At 47.5% G+C, this 16,931-nt stretch overlaps 1 protein-coding gene across 2 annotated transcripts; it reads left to right on the top strand.

Annotated features, from left to right (window-relative positions):
- Positions 1–5,641: 5,641 nt before the first annotated feature.
- Positions 5,642–15,154, top strand: TMEM147 (transmembrane protein 147). Of its 2 annotated transcripts, none has more exons than XM_053398252.1 (8): positions 5,642–5,733; positions 6,242–6,367; positions 8,900–8,969; positions 10,263–10,328; positions 10,529–10,665; positions 12,586–12,670; positions 13,782–13,903; positions 14,850–15,154. In XM_053398252.1, the coding sequence occupies exons 2-8, from the start codon at positions 6,291–6,293 to the stop codon at positions 14,968–14,970; spliced, it is 678 nt and encodes a 225-aa protein (XP_053254227.1). In that variant the 5' UTR covers positions 5,642–5,733; positions 6,242–6,290; the 3' UTR covers positions 14,971–15,154. The 2 variants fall into 2 exon arrangements, with proteins under 2 accessions (XP_053254227.1, XP_053254226.1); XM_053398251.1 differs by having other exon boundaries at positions 5,709–5,797.
- Positions 15,155–16,931: the final 1,777 nt, after the last annotated feature.

The raw sequence follows: 16,931 nt of genomic DNA, 5'->3' as shown, positions 1-16,931 counted from the left end.
TGCATGCTATCTGACCCCCCTCCTACCCAGCTTGGGAAGCATACCTGTTGTATGATTTCTAGTTGCTGCCTTGTTTTCACTATTTTGTCTGCTGCTTGTTTGCTTTTATGATCTTCATTTTTGTGATGTTTTTGGGCACCTTTCAGCTTACACAAAGGATAACTAGCTGTGAACCAAGTAGGACAGTTCCGTTTCCCCTTGATACTCTTCAAGTAGGGAGTCAAAGATTTGCCACAACCGAAGGAATATACTTTTATATCCCGGTCCAGTGGCTTCTAGTTTTCACTTTGGTCAGAGGGGCAAACCTGTATGCTGCGTTGATCAACCAAGGGCAGAAGATGGTGCTTGTACCATCTTGTTCTGATCTTATCCTGCTTGAGCGCTTCTCATTAGGCTTCGTGATTCATTTGAACTTGTGTGGAATGCTCTCAGATCTGATGCTCCCTTTCGAGTTGTTTCCTCTGCTCAGTCAATTGTGGCTGAAAACTGCTGTGACAGATCAAAGGCAGGATTCTATGGCTACCTTGTTGTGATTAAGGGAATTGCTGGAGGATGAAGCCAGAGACCTGTCCAGAATGCCTGCAAAGCCAGGTCTTCCCAACTGCACAGTCCCCGCTCTTGCATGCATTTCATGCAAATGTGTTTGGATTAAGCCATAGGCAACTAACGTCCTTGCAAGGAACATGCTTCCCTCTTTCCTTTTCTAGAGAAACCCACAGACCTGTTGCAACTGCTCCTCCTCCTCTCCGTCATAATGCAAGATCTCTTAATGTGCAGGTGAATGCCTGTGTTTTCATGTGATCCATTCTTGAATTTGCAGAACAAATGCAAAACAGCAGCCTGGAAGAAATCCCAGCACTGTATCTTTCCCCCTGAAAGGGTTTGTGGTCTTCCAGGCTCCTGGTGAAAACTGGTGATCAAGGTTGAAATCCCTGTCCAGGTACCCTCTTTGCAGTTGGAAAACATGGGCTCCTCAGTATGATTTAGTATACAGTCTAGTATTTGTGATGGAATCATATCGCCCAAATGTGGATGCCGAAACTCTTCATCCATAGTGCCACCTGGAGGCATCTCCTCTCACTGCACTCAAGCCAACCCTTTCTGTTCTGTTCAAGGTCATCCTGTATCATTGGGTGCCGCTGCTTAGGAGGGGGAGGAGGAGGAGGGCGGTGCCTCATCCACTTACGAGACCACGTCAGCAGGATGATGATGAGGTCCTTTAGCAGAGAGATAAAATCACTAAAGTGGAGCAGCTGATTTAGGAGCTGAACGTGCTCCTGATCCACGATCACAACAGCAAATCTCTTGCTACATCCCCATTGACCAAAACCGCCTCCAGTTGGGCTCATGGAGCAGATTAGAGGATTAACAACCTAATTAAACTGCATTCTCCTACCCTGTTGGTAACCAAAGGCCTGTTGTGCTTGAGATCACATACCTGCCAACATTTCACAAATGATAACGGGGAGATGCTTGCAGTGCCCTTAATTCTTGTCCTTCTCCAAGCATGTCCTACTGCTACCACTATCACAAATTGGTGAAGCCTGTAAGTTTGCTCTGTGCAAATTTTAGGAGCAAAGAAGGTATTTGTTCTTTGAGGATACAGTGGTACCTCGGGTTACATACACTTCAGGTTACAGACTCCGTTAACCCAGAAATAGTACCTTGGGTTAAGAACTTTGCTTCAGGATGAGAACAGAAATTGTGCCCTGGCGGCGCGGCGGCAGCAGGAGGCCCCATTAGCTAAAGTGGTGCTTCAGGTTAAGAACAGTTTCAGGTTAAGAACGGACCTCCAGAACAAATTAAGTACTTAACCCGAGGTACCACTGTAGTTTTAATGTCAGGCCCCTGACCTTTAAAAAAAAGAAAGAAAAAGCTTTCCCAGTGAATCAGAATCGCATCATTTTATATTCAGGAATGCTCAGTCCCTTCCTCTAATTTAATTATTTAATGATAGTTTGTTTTATTACTAAGTTTATATCCCACCTTTCTGTATACTGGGAGATTTTATTAACCAACAGGGTTGCCATCAGTTTGAAATGCACCACATTTGGGAAGGGCTGTAGCTCTGTGGCAGAGCATCTGCTTTGCATGCAGAAGGCCCTGGGTTCAATCCCCGGCATCGCCAGGTGGGACTGGGTAAAGACATCTTTGAAATCCTGGAGATCTGCTGCCAGTCAGCATAACTATTACTGAGCTGGATAGAGCAATGGGCTAACTCTATCTAAGGAAGTGTCCTACGTTTCTAGCTTTCCAGATGCTGTTGGAGCCTGACTCCTATCTGCCCCAGCCAGCATGGCCATTGGTCACAGGTGATGGGAATTCTAGCTCAGTTAAAAGAACTAACAGGTAATGGAAACAACTCTGCCTGAAACTGTAGCAGAAACCTACCGTATTTTTCGCTCGATAACACGCACCTGACCATAACACGCACATAGTTTTTAGAGGAGGAAAACAAGAAAAAAAAATTCTGAATGAAACAGTGGATGTATCATTTTTGTGCTTCATGCTGCGGCCACAGACATGTGATTTGATGGTGAGTTTGGGGTAGCCCAATGCAAAGATCCTGAGGATCCATGTGGATCCATGCTTTGTAACCACGTTTTTGCACCATTGCAGCCCCAGGCAACAGTGGGTGCGTGATTTTTTTGGTGCAGGCTGTAGCCATGGACATGCTATGTGATCTGATGGTGAATTTGGGGTGACCCAATGCAAAGATCCTGAGGATCCATGTGGATCCATGCTTTGTAACCACGTTTTTGCACCATTGCAGCCCCAGGCAACAGTGGGTGCGTGATTTTTTTGGTGCAGGCTGTAGCCATGGACATGCTATGTGATCTGATGGTGAATTTGGGGTGACCCAATGCAAAGATCCTGAGGATCCATGTGGATCCATGCTTTTTAACCACGTTTTTGCACCATTGCAGCCCTGTTTTTGCATCAGATCATTGCTATGTGATCTGATGGTGAATTTGGGGTGACTCAATGCAAAGATCCTGAGGATCCATGTGGATCCGTGATTGGAACCACGTTTTAAGTAGGGAGGGAAGGAAAAACATAGAAGCGACAAGGAGAGGGGTGTGCAGAGAAGCAGCTGGCTAAGAATGCAGGAGAGGGGTTTTACCGGAGGGAGGAAAGGAAGGCAAAAGTCCCCCCCCCACAAGCCAACCAGCTCTCTCTCTCCCCCCCCAACCTGCATGTTGCCTTCGAGTCCCAGACGCACGGAGAGGAATTAGAAGGACGCTCTGCTGCTTTCCACTCTGCTTGCCTGGAGGGGAGGGGTTTTCTCTGCTCTTTGTTCCGTTTGAGCAAACACAGTAAGGAAACAGAAGCGGGTGGGCAGTAAGACCCTGAGGCAGAGCTTCCTCCTTTCAAGGCTTCCCTTCTCCGGACGATTTGATATTTGCCTGATTTTTGCCTTCACTCGCGCTTGTCAGCTCCAGGGACCACACATTCGCTCAATAACACGCACAGACATTTCCCCTTACTTTTTAGGAGAAAAAATCTGCGTGTAATAGAGGGAAAAATACGGTAACCTCTTGAGAGCCAGTGTGGTGTAGCAGTTAAAGTGTGGGTTGTTATGACCTGAGAGACCAGGGTTCAAAGCCTGACTCAGCCAAGAAGCTCACTGGGTGACTTTGGGCCATTCACTGCCTCTTAGCCTAACCTACCTCACAGGGTTGCTGTGAGGAAGGGGAGGACCATGTTATGCTATCTTGACCTCCTTGGTGAGAAAGGTGGCACAGAAATGCAGTAAGTAAATAAAATGTCTACCTGAATTACAGCAATTATATCGAATGAATGAATGAATTTTATTATTTCGGTCACAGACCAGTTCCAGCCCACATACAATATCAAGGAAGTCATAAAACACGATAGGGATACATTTGAATTTGCAATTAGGTATAACAGGGACAATGTAGATATAGCAACAGTTAAAAATATATAAATTAAAACTTAGTCACTAACATATAACCTAAAATTATCATTTAAGGCCTTAATCATTATGATTGCACAGCCATAAGTTTTATGGCAATCACACAGAATTTGGCTACCCTTAACGTGATCTCAGGATCCTTGTCCTCTACCAGGGATTTAGCAATTATATTTAAACCTGCATCAACCCAGATTAGATTAGAATATGCAATTTGGACACATTTTTGTGTGTATGATACATTTCCTCTTGTTTGGGCATCCCTCAGCGGCAACCTTCGAAACAGCTACAGGCCCAGCCCTTCATCACTCAGCTGATTTGCAGTTTAGGAGGGTTGAATTGAATCTCCTTTCCGGATGTTTTGCAAACAAAGCAGCACCTTGCCCTCAAAGGACACTTTTGTTTGTGTTGGGTGGCTGGTGGTTTAGTTCAACAGGAAATCAAGCAATCTGTTCCAAGGGGATGAAGGGATCCCAGCATGGACATGGCAAAACTGTCTGGTAAAAGCAGAAAGAGAAGGGTCCATCTTTGCGCCAGTCTATTCTCTGACCCCACCCTTCCAATCCTTCCATCTCCGCCTTAATAAAAGGGTCAGAGATAATCTCTGTTTATGCAAGGGGATTAGGCATAAGGAAGAGAGCGAATCCCGCACAGCTCCTGCGGCATCAGCAGGGAACATCTGGCCACGCAGGGATGGATTTAGTTGTCTTTGGCTTTGGAAGGGCTGAGGGCAAGAGGAAATGGGGAATGCAGCAGCCACAAACCTGGCAAGTTCCATTCCTTGCCATCATAAATTCGTAGGCTTGATTCTTGAAAAGCTTTCCACTTTTTAAACTGGCTGGCCCTCACTCTGCGGCTGTTCTCACGCACCATTTCTCACCCCCATGGTAAGCTGCAGCAAAAGCTTAAAAAGCACTACTATCATTAATTGCATTTATATCTCACCTTTTTATCCAAAGAGCTCAAGGTGTGGTGTGCATAGATCTTTCCCTCCTCATTTAATCCCCATAGCAACCCCAAGAGGTAGGAGGTTAGGCTGAGAGAGGCTGGCCCAAGGTCACCCAGTGACCTTCATGGCCCAGTGGATATTTATTGCAGCAAATTATTATTATTATTATTATTATTATTATTATTATTATTATTATTATTATTATTATTAATTGAATTTATATACCGCCCTATACACGGTCTCAGGGCGGTTCATAAATGCTTTTATGAACAAAGAAGAGGTCATTGTTACGTGTGCTGTACAGAAGAGAGGGGAGGAAAATGTAAGCATTTGCCCACTGAGGCCGAAGTGCAAGAAATATAATATGTGGCGTTTTTACACAAAGGACACGCATGCAAACAGGGACAGTCTCTGTAGCAGCAGGAACTCTCTGGTTTTGCCAAGTGAATTGCGCCCGTAGTTCCAGAAAGGGCGGCGGAGAACTACCATTTCCAGCACGCAACTGTCGCCGCAGTGAATCTATCGAGCCTTTCTGTTGATACCAGCGACAGTTCACGGATGTCGCCGGAAGGCGCCGCTCGCCGCCCTTCTTTGCGCAACAACACGCTTTTAAAGGCGTGCGATCGCCTTGCGAATGAAGAACTACGACGCCCGCCATGCCCTTGGGGCGCCGCTCGCGCGGTGCACCTTGGGAGTTGTATTGCGCCCGTTCCGAACGCAGGATAGACAGGGACTCGACAGAACTACGAACCCCATGATGCAAAGGAAGTTCTAGGAAGGGAGGGAGAGGGGCGCGAATCTGCACGCATGCGCAGATGCAGAGGGGGAAAGAAGGGAAGACGTGAGATCAGTGAGTACCGGGGGGTCAACGGGAGTGGAGGGCGGTTCAAGCCTCTAGACCCGTCTACTCAGGAGTAAGTCCCGCTCAGTTCCATGGGGCTTGCTCCCGGGTAAATGCTCGCTTTCCCGTAGCAGAAGCCGAAGCTTCCTTGTAGGCTTTTAAGCAGAGGCTGAATGGCCACCTGTCATGGGTGATCTCGCTGGGATCCCTGAACTAGATCACCGTGAGGGTCCCTTCCAACCCGACAATTCTGTGATAGGTCCCCCTTTCCCCGACCCCGAGGTTACTTGCAATCCTGGCAGGGGAACCTGCGGCTCTCCGGGGGTCGCTGGACTTGCAACTCCCATCATTATCCCTGGACAGGAGGTGGGCGCGAGTTGGAGCCCAGCAACCCCCAGATGGGTTTCGCGAGTGGGGGAGTCGGGACCCCTTGGCTCCGTGCTGGGTCAGGATGGGGGGGAGGCTGCGCCTGGTTCTTTGCTGTGCTTCTCATCCTCCCCTTTCCTTCCTTCCGGAGGCGGCAGGTGGGACGACCTCGAGTCTCGACCCGCCAGGCTGGCTGCGAGATGACCCTCTTCCACTTTGGGAATTGCTTTGCCCTCGCCTATTTCCCCTATTTCATCACCTACAAGTGCAGCGGCCTGTAAGTGTTGTGTGTGTGTGTGTTTGAGGGGTGGTGGGAATGTGAGGTGCATTGTTGGGGGTGATGTGGGGAGGTTCTGGTCGAGCTGGGATGGATTTGCTTCACCCTTTATGGTAATGGTAAAGGGACCCCTGACCATTAGGTCCAGTCGTGGCTGACTCTGGGGTTGCGGTGCTCATCTCACTTTATTGGCCGAGGGAGCCAGCGTACAGCTTCCAGGTCATGTGGCCAACATGACTAAGCCGCTTCTGGCGAATCAGAGCAGCGCATGGAAACGCTGTTTACCTTCCCACCGGAGCGGTACCTATTTATCTACTTGCACTTTGATGTGCTTTCGAACTGCTAGGTTGGCAGGAACAGGGACCAAGCAATGGGAGCTCACCCCGTCGCGGGGATTCGAACCACCAACCTTATGATCAGCAAGTCCTAGGCTCTGTGGTTTAACCTACAGCGCCACCCGCGTCACCCTTTATGAGCAGTGCATTAAAGCAGTAGCCTTTCGAGGGGCACATAACGGATGGCAAGCTAGAATGGGAGCAGGCTTTACATGGGATGGTGTGGCCTCATTTGTTTAGTAGGGGTTGTGGGGTATACAAAACAGACTGGTTGGGGGGCATGCTGGCAGGCCAGACTTTGTGCGTTTCAAGGCCAGCCTCAGCAAAACTCACCCACGCAGGTTGATCTGGCAGTTCCACCTCTGAAGGTGATACTCGTGCCTTTTAATGTGTAGGGACACAGGAAGCTGCCTTATATGTCCATCCATTTTAGTATTGCCCACACTGACTGGCAGCAGCTTCCCAGTGTTTTGGGAAGTGTTCTCTCTCTCCCGTTCCTACCTGGAAATTCCAGGGATTGAACTTGGGATCTTCTGCATGCGCTCCTTTTGTAAACCACTGGCAGCCTCAAGCTTGTTGTTGCTTGGGAATTCTAAGAAGCAGAAATATCAGTGCAGTTCCAAAGGCTCAGCCCACTCTCTTGATTTGAGAGAGTGTCCAAACGCAGAGGAGCACTTGGTGTTTGATCTCAGGCACTGCATGCAAAATTTGGTTATGATAGAATCATAGAATCATAGAGTTGGAAGAGACCACAAGGGCCATCGAGTCCAACCCCCTGCCAAGCAGGAAACACCATCAGAGCACTCCTGACATATGGTTGTCAAGCCTCTGCTTAAAGACCTCCAAAGAAGGAGACTCCACCACACTCCTTGGCAGCAAATTCCACTGTCGAACAGCTCTTACTGTCAGGAAGTTCTTCCTAATGTTTAGGTGGAATCTTCTTTCTTGTAGTTTGGATCCATTGCTCCGTGTCCGCTTCTCTGGAGCAGCAGAAAACAACCTTTCTCCCTCCTCTATGTGACATCCTTTTATATATTTGAACATGGCTATCATATCACCCCTTAACCTCCTCTTCTCCAGGCTAAACATGCCCAGCTCCCTTAGCCATTCCTCATAAGGCATCGTTTCCAGGCCTTTGACCATTTTGGTTGCCCTCCTCTGGACACGTTCCAGTTTGTCAGTGTCCTTCTTGAACTGTGGTGCCCAGAACTGGACACAGTACTTCAGGTGAGGTCTGACCAGAGCAGAATACAGTGGCACTATTACTTCCCTTGATCTAGATGCTATACTCCTATTGATGCAGCCCAGAATTGCATTGGCTTTTTTAGCTGCCGCGTCACACTGTTGGCTCATGTCAAGTTTGTGGTCAACCAAGACTCCTAGATCCTTTTCACATGTAGTGCTCTCAAGCCAGGTGTCACCCATCTTGTATTTGTGCCTCTCATTTTTTTTTGCCCAAGTGCAATACTTTACATTTCTCCCTGTTAAAATTCATCTTGTTTGTTTTGGCCCAGTTCTCTAATCTGTCAAGGTCGTTTTGAAGTGTGATCCTGTCCTCTGGGGTGTTAGCCACCCCTCCCAGTTTGGTGTCATCTGCAAATTTGATCAGGATGCCCTTGAGTCCATCATCCAAGTCGTTGATAAAGATGTTGAATAAGACCGGCCCCAAGACAGAACCCTGTGGCACCCCACTAGTAACTCTTCTCCAGGATGAAGAGGAACCATTGATGAGCACCCTTTGGGTTCGGTCAGTCAGCCAGTTACCAGTTATGATACCTTCAGAGGTGCCCAAATGCGTAGCAAGTAAACAAACCAAATTTCCAAAATATAAAGGGTGGTAAATAAAGTGCTGGTCCGACTCAAATTACACCCACTGAAACTAATAGACATGGCTAACAGAGGTCCATTAATTTCAATTCGGAGCAGGGCTTAGCTTATTATGGGCTGCATGCAGTTATGTGAACCGTCCCCACTCTGATGTTTCGGATTACAGCCCCCCTCATCAGGCCAGGACTGATGGGAACTGGAGTCCAAAACATCTGGACACAGTACTGTCCTTTCATCTCATTCTGTGGGGCCAGGGACCAAGAAATAAAAGCTCTGGAGGGGAAAAACAGTCATTAACAAGAGAGCTCCTTCCGCTTCAGTAGTATCCCATCCCACAAAGGGCTGTCTTTTTTATTTCTCCCCCTTTCAGGTCAGAGTATAATGCCTTCTGGAGGTGTGTCCAAGCCGGAGCTACCTACCTCTTTGTCCAGCTTTGCAAGGTATTGCCTGACCTCTTCGCTCTCTTGAAGTTTTAAGGAAGTAGCACATGAGAATCTGGATGCTGAGAATGTGAAGTCCATTGCAAAGGAGGCACACAGCTCTCTCGGCAACACCCTTGCGCTGGTGCATAGTTTGATGGGTTGTGCCACGGACTTTCTGAGTTTGATCCCTGTGTGGTGTCCAGCAAGGCAGGACTGGGGAATATGGGTCTTTCTCAGTGTTGCTGTACTCTTAACTCCCTTTGGCACCGGGCAGCATGGCAAATGGTGGGGGATGCTGGGAGATGAAGTTCAGCAACATTTAGGAGGCCTGTCACTGCAGCGGTGAGAATATTTGTTCTTGTTTGGGCCATAATTCTGTATCCACTAAGCTGGGAGTAAGTGCCATTGTAGTCTGTCGGACTTCACTCTAAACAGGGCAGTCCTATATATTTGTTAAGAGCCTGATTCTGATGATCACCTGCAGAAGCTCAGAAAGTGAACAGAGAAATTGTTACTTCCCTCTCTCAAAGCGCTAGAACCCCCGAGTTTGTCAGTGAAGCTGGATGTTGGAAGATTCAAGGCAGACAGAAGAAAAACGCTTCTTCACACAGCACAGAGTTAAACTGTGGAACTCTCTTCCACAGGAGGCAGGAATGGCCACCAATTTGGATGGCTTTAAAAGAAGATTATAGACAGATCTGTGGAGGATAAGGCTATCAATGGCTACTAGCCGCCATGCGCTTCTGAATGCCAGTTACTGGGGAAAACAGTGGGACAGAGTGTTTTCATGCTCAGGTCTTACTTTGGGGGCTTGTCACAGGCACCTGGTTGGCCACTGTGAGAACAGAATGCCAGTCTAGGTGAGCCATTAGCCTGATCCAGCAGGACTCTTTGCATATTAGAATCTGGGCACATGAAGCCAGCTAACAATGGGTACTCAATGGCCAGTCCTGTACCTGTGATTTCAGTAGCCTTTCTAAAAAAAATGCTGTGCTGTGCTAACTTTTTTGCTCTTCCCAAAAGGGACAGGGCCTTTTCAGTGGTGGCCCCTGTACTTGTTATGACATGCCCTTCCTGGGAATAGTGCCCCCCCCGACTGTTGCCTTTCACCACAATCCTTAAAATGTTAATTGTGAAATTTTGCTGCTCATTCTCATGGGCTGTAATGAAGGCTTGAATTGGAGAGTGTTCTATATTTTCAGGATTCTGGTAGAACATAGCTATGTCCACTTGTCCACTGTACATTTCCCTCCCTGTTTTTATAAATGTTTTCATTCATAAATGTTGGTTGCTGCCTTCCCTCTCTTACAGATGCTGTTCTTAGCCACCTTCTTCCCGACTTGGGAGGGCGGCGCAGGCGCTTACGACTTCATTGGAGTAAGTCTGGCACTTGGGCTAGCAGGGCAGGATGGGAGCCTACAAGGCTGGAGGTACAACTACCTGTATCACATACTACTGACTTTCCTACATAATTGGGAGCATCCATGCTTGCATAACTTGAGGGATGTGGATTCAGGAGGACGGGGGGAATTGGGGTTTTCCTGTCTGCTGCTCTGAAACCTTTCCTCTTGTACCAGGAATTCATGAAAGCCACCGTAGACTTGGCCGACCTGGTGGGCTTGCACCTGGTCATGTCGCGGAACGCAGGGAAAGGGGAGTACAAGATCATGGTGGCTGCCATGGGATGGGCCACAGCGGAGCTCATCATGTCCCGGTGAGTTGGGCCTTAGCCCCGCCTCAGGGGGCGGAGCCCAAAGCTAGTGGGGGAGGTATGTGGGCGGAGCTCAGTTGGAGCCACTTATCTCAGGTGAACGCAAGGTTCTCGTGTGGGTTTTTAAGCCTCTCCCTCCTCCATCAGCAAGGTTGCGTGCTTTTATTTTAATTTTTTACGTACTATTAATCCACATTTATTCATCTGGAGTAACTATTAAACCCCTCGTTCAAAGGAACGTAGCAGGCACTAGTATTCTGACTTTACCCACAAAATGCCCCCAACAACTAAAAATGAATAGTACCTATTTGATCATCAATTGCATGGTTTGTTAAAAAAGCCCTATTTTTGTTTCCGTTTTCATCATCCCCTTACAGTTGCTTAACTCTGCCTTCCTCCTCTCTTTCAGCCCAATTCTTTGCACTTTCAATTTTTTGTAAAATTCCCCACAAGCCTGATATGTTTCTGCAACCAGCTGGAATAAATATTCTCTTTTCTTTCTCTTCCCCCGAATGATTTAAATAACTCTTTTAAGTTGTTTAAAGGGTGTCAAGGGGTGCAAGTTCATTCTCATGAAGGTATGGTTCATTTCTAAAATGATAGGCACTGGGACTTGAATCTGCCTGGAGGGGCTAATCCTTACGCTGCCGCATAGCTTGGATTGTTGTTGCTTCATTACTGAGGCAGACACACTCTGCACATGCCTGTGGAAACTTTAGTGTGTTGGATGTCCCCATGCTGAACTTTGACACAGAATAAATAAATAAAATTGTCCAGTAGCATCTTAGAGACCAACTAAGTTTGTTCTGGGTATAAGCTTTCGTGTGCATTCACACTTCTTCAGATACCTTGGTATCTGAAATTTAGTTGGTCTCTAAGGTGCTACTGGACAATTTTTAAAATTTATTTTTACACAGAATATTAGGCTCTGGTGCTACATTCTAGGGAGCCTTTGTGATGAGCAATCCTGAGTGTGCAGCCCTAGGTTTCATTTTGAATTTGGAAAGACTTTCATGGCTCATAATTACAGGCTGATCCCTGGTTGTGCAAGAGCTTTTGGAAGGTTGCTCTTTTTTCCTTTTTCTTTTTGCAGCCGGTGTGTCTGTGTGTGCATGTGTAATGTCTGGTTTTGAGATCCTTGGATGTAGCTGCATGCAATCAGTGTGGAGAGAATCAGAACTCACAGGGTTAAGAAGTTCTGAGTGACGTCTCACATTCTGAGGCGTGGTTTAGTATACTGAGGGGAGTGTTTTCCTGTGTCTCTCAGTGTGTGTTGCTCCGTTACTGGAGGAAAGACGTGCAAGATGTGTGCTCTGTCACCAGGAGAGTTAGGAACTGTTTTTCTACACGAATAAAGCTATTGTAAGATAAGGAAGACACCGTGCGTTAAGCCTGATTTATTACGCACACACAGAGCAACTGTTTCTACGCTGCGTACACTCTGCTACGAGTAGCTGTGAGGAGTCCTTTGAAGCAGAGCGCTCAGGAGGGAAGCGTGTGGGCTCCGGGAGCTGGAAAAGCTACAAATCAAACATTCCATAATCAGCTGTGACAGACCAGCTCCATCAGGTCTGCTTCTGTCACCTTGGAGCAGCCAGTCCATCAGGCTGCCTCTGTGGGAGAGACAGGAAGCGGAAGGCTCATTCCATTCCCTTTGCCAAAAGCCCAGCTCCATCATTGTAAGAACAGCTGTTTAAAAATTGGTGCCTGAGTTTGACTTTCCCCTCTTCCCTCCTTGTCCTTTTCCTTTGCGTGCCATGCTTTTTTAGATTGCAAGCCTGAGGGTAGGGATTGTCTTATTTTAACTGATTGCCCATGGGGCACTCTGGGGGTCCTTTTGACTGAAGAGTGGGTACCAACTACTCTGAAGAAATGAATAAATAAATGTGTGAACTGTGTCTGACTCTGCTGTGCTTTTGACAGATGCATCCCGCTCTGGGTGGGAGCTCGTGGAATTGAATTTGACTGGAAATACATCCAGATGAGCATCGACTCTAACATCAGTCTGGTAAGTGCTGATTCTGCTGTTGCCTGTTGCAAGCTTCTCTAAAGCAGTGCCCCTGCTGGCGGGGAGGAAGCACGACATTTGGATAGTCTTCCCTGGTTTTATTTTCTTCCCCTGCTGTTCTAGTGGTGGTGTTTTTATAAACACAGCAGTAGAGTTGACAGAAGAAATACACTGTCCCTGTGTGTTCCGATGAATCAATCCAGTTAACTGTTTGACTAAAACTGCATAACTTTGTATATGGGTCTGAATGCGCGTGAGAATAATAGTTCAAAAAAGAGTATAACTCAGTGTTAATGTTTCTGCATTAAATGCATGTTCCTTCTGAACTGAGCTGTTCTTAAGTGACAGTGGACTAGCTGCATTTTAAAATAATGCATTTTAATAAAATCCATGCCTGCTATGAGGCTTGTATAGCAGGCAGCCTGGAAATTTTACGGGTGTATACTTATAGCAAAGTCACTATCTGAGTGTGGATCCATAGGCAACCAAAACACCACTGTCTATATACAAAAGGGAAGTATTGCATCACATAATTTTGGATTGCCCTCTTCTCGACACCCATCACAGAGCTCTTCTACAGTCAATAGAGTCAAACCTCCATTGTTGAACGTAATCGGTTCCGGAAGCCCGTTTTCAGCGTTCGGGAGCTGAAACATTCCAAAACGGAGGCGTTCGGGAGCCAAAGTTTGACTGTATCAATTTGCAAAGGCTCTGTAATCCAGTATTTGTTGAGCGATGATACTCCTGAAACTACCAATATTGTTTCGCGGTACTTAGCCGAGGTCTTTAAAGCTAAATCTAACGTTGCCTGATTTATTCAGTGGTGGTTATCTAGTCTTTTATATATTGTATGTGTTTTGGATTATCAAAGTATTTGGGTGACTTTGTATGATTTTATGATTTTACTGTTCTAACTTATGCCAATAAAGGCTAGTTACAAGTTACAACTATGGATAACAGTGGTGTACAGGGTGTATGATGTAGCCTGTCTAGGAGAAGAAAAACTCTGGTCCTAAACCTCCTCTGCCTCGCGGGATGTGCCACAGAAGGGATTTGGAATCATACCTCTCTGTTTTCTCCCCTCGCCCCCCCCCCATTTTTCTTCTCCCAGGTCCACTATATTGCCACGGCCGCCCTGGTATGGATGTTTACACGCTACGATTTACCCAAACACTACCGACTGCCCCTCACTTTCCTGCTGGGAGTCAGTGTCTACAAGGCTTTCTTCATGGAGTGAGTCACTGGGTGCTTGTAGCTTGGAGGTGGGACTTGGGGCTTGTGCGTTTCGGGCCGTGGCTTCCATTAGCTGATTGAATATAAGGCAGCTTCTTCGATTCCTTCAATACCTTATTCAGTATTGTCTACACCAGCCTCCCAGATAATGTTGGACTGTGACTCCTGTTATTTTATTCATTGCATGCACATCCCATCTTTCCTCCAAGTTGCTCAGCATTGTGGCTCTCTTTGTCCCCATTTTATCCTCACAACAACCCTGCGAGGGAGGTCAGGCTGAGAGTTGAGGGACTGGCCCAAGCTCACTCAGTGAGCTTTCATGGCCAATCAGGATTTGAACCCGGGCCTCCCAGGTCCTAGTCCAACACTCTAACCACTGCGCCACACTGGCTCGCTGTTAGCCTTGGTCAATATCATCCCAGTGGTCAGGGATGCACAGGATTGTCGAAAGAGGGGTCTGCACTGACTAGAAGAGGCTCTCCAGGGTTTTAGCTGAGAGTCTTTCCCATTCCTACCTTGAGAGCCTAGCGATTAAATCTGGGGACGTTCTGCATGCGGAGCATGTGCTCTGCTGCTGAGCTATAACCCTTCCCCAAATATATAAGCATTAAGCATTGCAGGATGTTTTCTTTTAATCATGGAAGTTTTAAGCATGGAAGTTAAGTGGGACCTCCTGCTCTCCTGCCCCACTAAATCATCCTTACAGCCACAGAAGGACTGTAGTTCAGTGGTAGAGCATCTGCCTTGCATGCAGAAGGTTGCAGGTTCAATCCCTGGTGTCTCCAGGCAGGGCTGAGGAATGCTTCTGTCTCAAACCCTGGAGAGCTGTTGCCAGTCAGAGTGGACAGCACTGTTCTAGATGAACCAGTGCTTTGATTTGGTAGAAGGCAGCTCCCGATGTTCCTCTGCTCCTTACCAACTCTCTCCCTTTTCTTTCCCTTCCCAGGTCTTGCGTCCATGTTTTTCTCCTGGGCAGCTGGACAGCCCTCCTGGTCAAGGCTGTCATCACCGGCCTCCTTTCCCTCAGCTCCCTGACTCTCTTTGTCACTCTGGTACACAGCAACTGAGGGTTCATTCCTTCCCACTCGGGGAAGAGACATTGCCTTTGCATCCCGGCGGGACTGTCCGGCCAAGTCACTGTCGCCAAGTCGAGACACGGTTTGATCCTGTCCGCTGTGAGATCAGCCTCAGCGCAGCCTCTGCTTGCAGGCAAGGGGAATAATAATAATAATAAACAGGTTTTGGTATTTCTGTGGTTAGCAGTGGTTAAGTTCTTTTTGACTTCATTGGAGGTTTTTAAATGGAGGTTGGGTGGCTGTTTCCCAGGGATTCCTTAGCTGCGATTCCTGCGTTGCAGGGGGGTTGGACTAAATGTCCCCTGGGGGTCCCTTCCGGTGCTATAATATTATGATTCTGTGACTGTCGTCTGAAAAGGCCTGTTACGCTGCATGGGAATGGTGTCAAACGTGGGTCTTTGTTTTCTCCTTGAAGTAGGCGTGATCAGTGTCAAGTCAGTGGTGGCTTTGCAAGGAGGTGACTTGACTTGTCACAGAGTAAGGCAGGGTAGGCGTAAACGCATTGTAGCTGCTGAAAAGCATCTGTGTTAGACCCAGGAACCAAATGCCTGCTAGTGTGTCTTCCCATCTGCCTTCTCCTTGTCAATTCGAGGGCCCCACCACCCCAGAATAGGTTTGCTTTGTGTGAAAAGTGTAAATAATTGCTTCCTGCGCATCTCTAAATTTAGGGTGGAATAATAGGAGAGTCTAATAGCAGGAAGTGACAATTATGTGGGTGTGTGCACCCAAAAGCTTCCTGGGGAAGTGGGATTCTTTCCATCAGGTTGAAGGGAGTTAAGCAAGCTCTTAGTGATGTATGGAAGTGAGCGCTGGACCATAAAGAAGGCTGATCGCCGAAGAATTGATTCTTTTGAATTATGGTGCTGGAGGAGACTCTTGAGAGTCCCATGGACTGCAAGAAGATCAAACCTATCCATTCTTAAGGAAATCAGCCTTGAGTGCTCACTGGAAGGACAGATCCTGAAGCTGAGGCTCCAATACTTTGGCCACCTCATGAGAAGAGAAGACTCCCTGGAAAAGACCCTGATGCTGGGAAAGATGGAGGGCACAAGGAGAAGGGGATGACAGAGGATGAGATGGTTGGACAGTGTTCTTGAAACTACCAGCATGAGTTTGACCAAACTGCGGGAGGCAGTGGAAGACAGGAGTGCCTGGTGTGCTCTGGTCCATGTGGTCACCAAGAGTCGGACACGACTAAACAACAACAAGCAAGCTCTCTCTCTACAGTGTGATATTTCCCTAGTGAGTTGGTTGGAGGTTCTTGAAAATGTACATACCTATAGCAAAGGGACCCTTTAACTTTCTGTATAAGGTGGTACACAGGGCAGTGGGTGACTCTGCTCCCTGTTGAGGGCAACTGCCATATTTTGATTCATTCAGACCCTGCAGTTCTGCATGATGTTGGAAACATTTTCGATGCACACCACCGAAGGCGTATGAAGAAATAATTGTGCATCTCATGGTTGAGATCTGCTGGGGTGGAGGTGGGACTGGATCTGGCTGACGGGCCAGGTCCTTATCTCTCCCGTGGGCCAGGTTTTACAAGTGTCAGATCACTCAGTGCCATCATGAAGCGGTGCTTTGAAGACCCAAGGATCAGCTGGTGCCCGGGGCTTCAAAGCGCTGCTCAGAGCTCTTTGCACAAGTGCTCGCTTTGACGTTTGGTTGGTTGGCATGCAGGGGGTCTGGAGTGCCCAAGGATTTGCTGGTTGGTGGTGCTTCAGAAGCCCTTTTTGGCCTGGCTCAGCCCCATTCTTGCCTACTGACACTTATATCAGGGATTCCCAACCTGGGGTGCAGACTTACTCCAAAGGAGCAGTGAAGAAGTTATCCCAACCCCCACTGCCTTGCCACCTGCCCCTTTGCTTAAAGGAGCAGGGAAGGATCCTTCAGAGGGTGCCTTTGCCAACATAGCAATTTTAGTCAATTGTACCTTAAGACAAAGAAGGAGA

Source organism: Podarcis raffonei, chromosome 8, assembly GCF_027172205.1.
Source record: "Podarcis raffonei isolate rPodRaf1 chromosome 8, rPodRaf1.pri, whole genome shotgun sequence".
Lineage (NCBI taxonomy): Eukaryota > Metazoa > Chordata > Lepidosauria > Squamata > Lacertidae > Podarcis > Podarcis raffonei.
Note: the sequence above shows the minus strand (reverse complement) of the source record. Positions and strands in the feature narration are given on the sequence as shown.

What these genes read in the sequence shown, in the direction of transcription:
- TMEM147 (XM_053398252.1), top strand. Translation starts at nt 6,291, where the DNA reads ATGACCCTCTTCCACTTTGGGAATTGCTTTGCCCTCGCCTATTTCCCC. An exon ending in GCGGAGCTCATCATGTCCCG is followed by an intron (nt 10,666 to 12,585) that starts GTGAGTTGGGCC and finishes TGCTTTTGACAG; the next exon opens with ATGCATCCCGCTCTGGGTGG. An exon ending in TCGACTCTAACATCAGTCTG is followed by an intron (nt 12,671 to 13,781) that starts GTAAGTGCTGAT and finishes TTCTTCTCCCAG; the next exon opens with GTCCACTATATTGCCACGGC.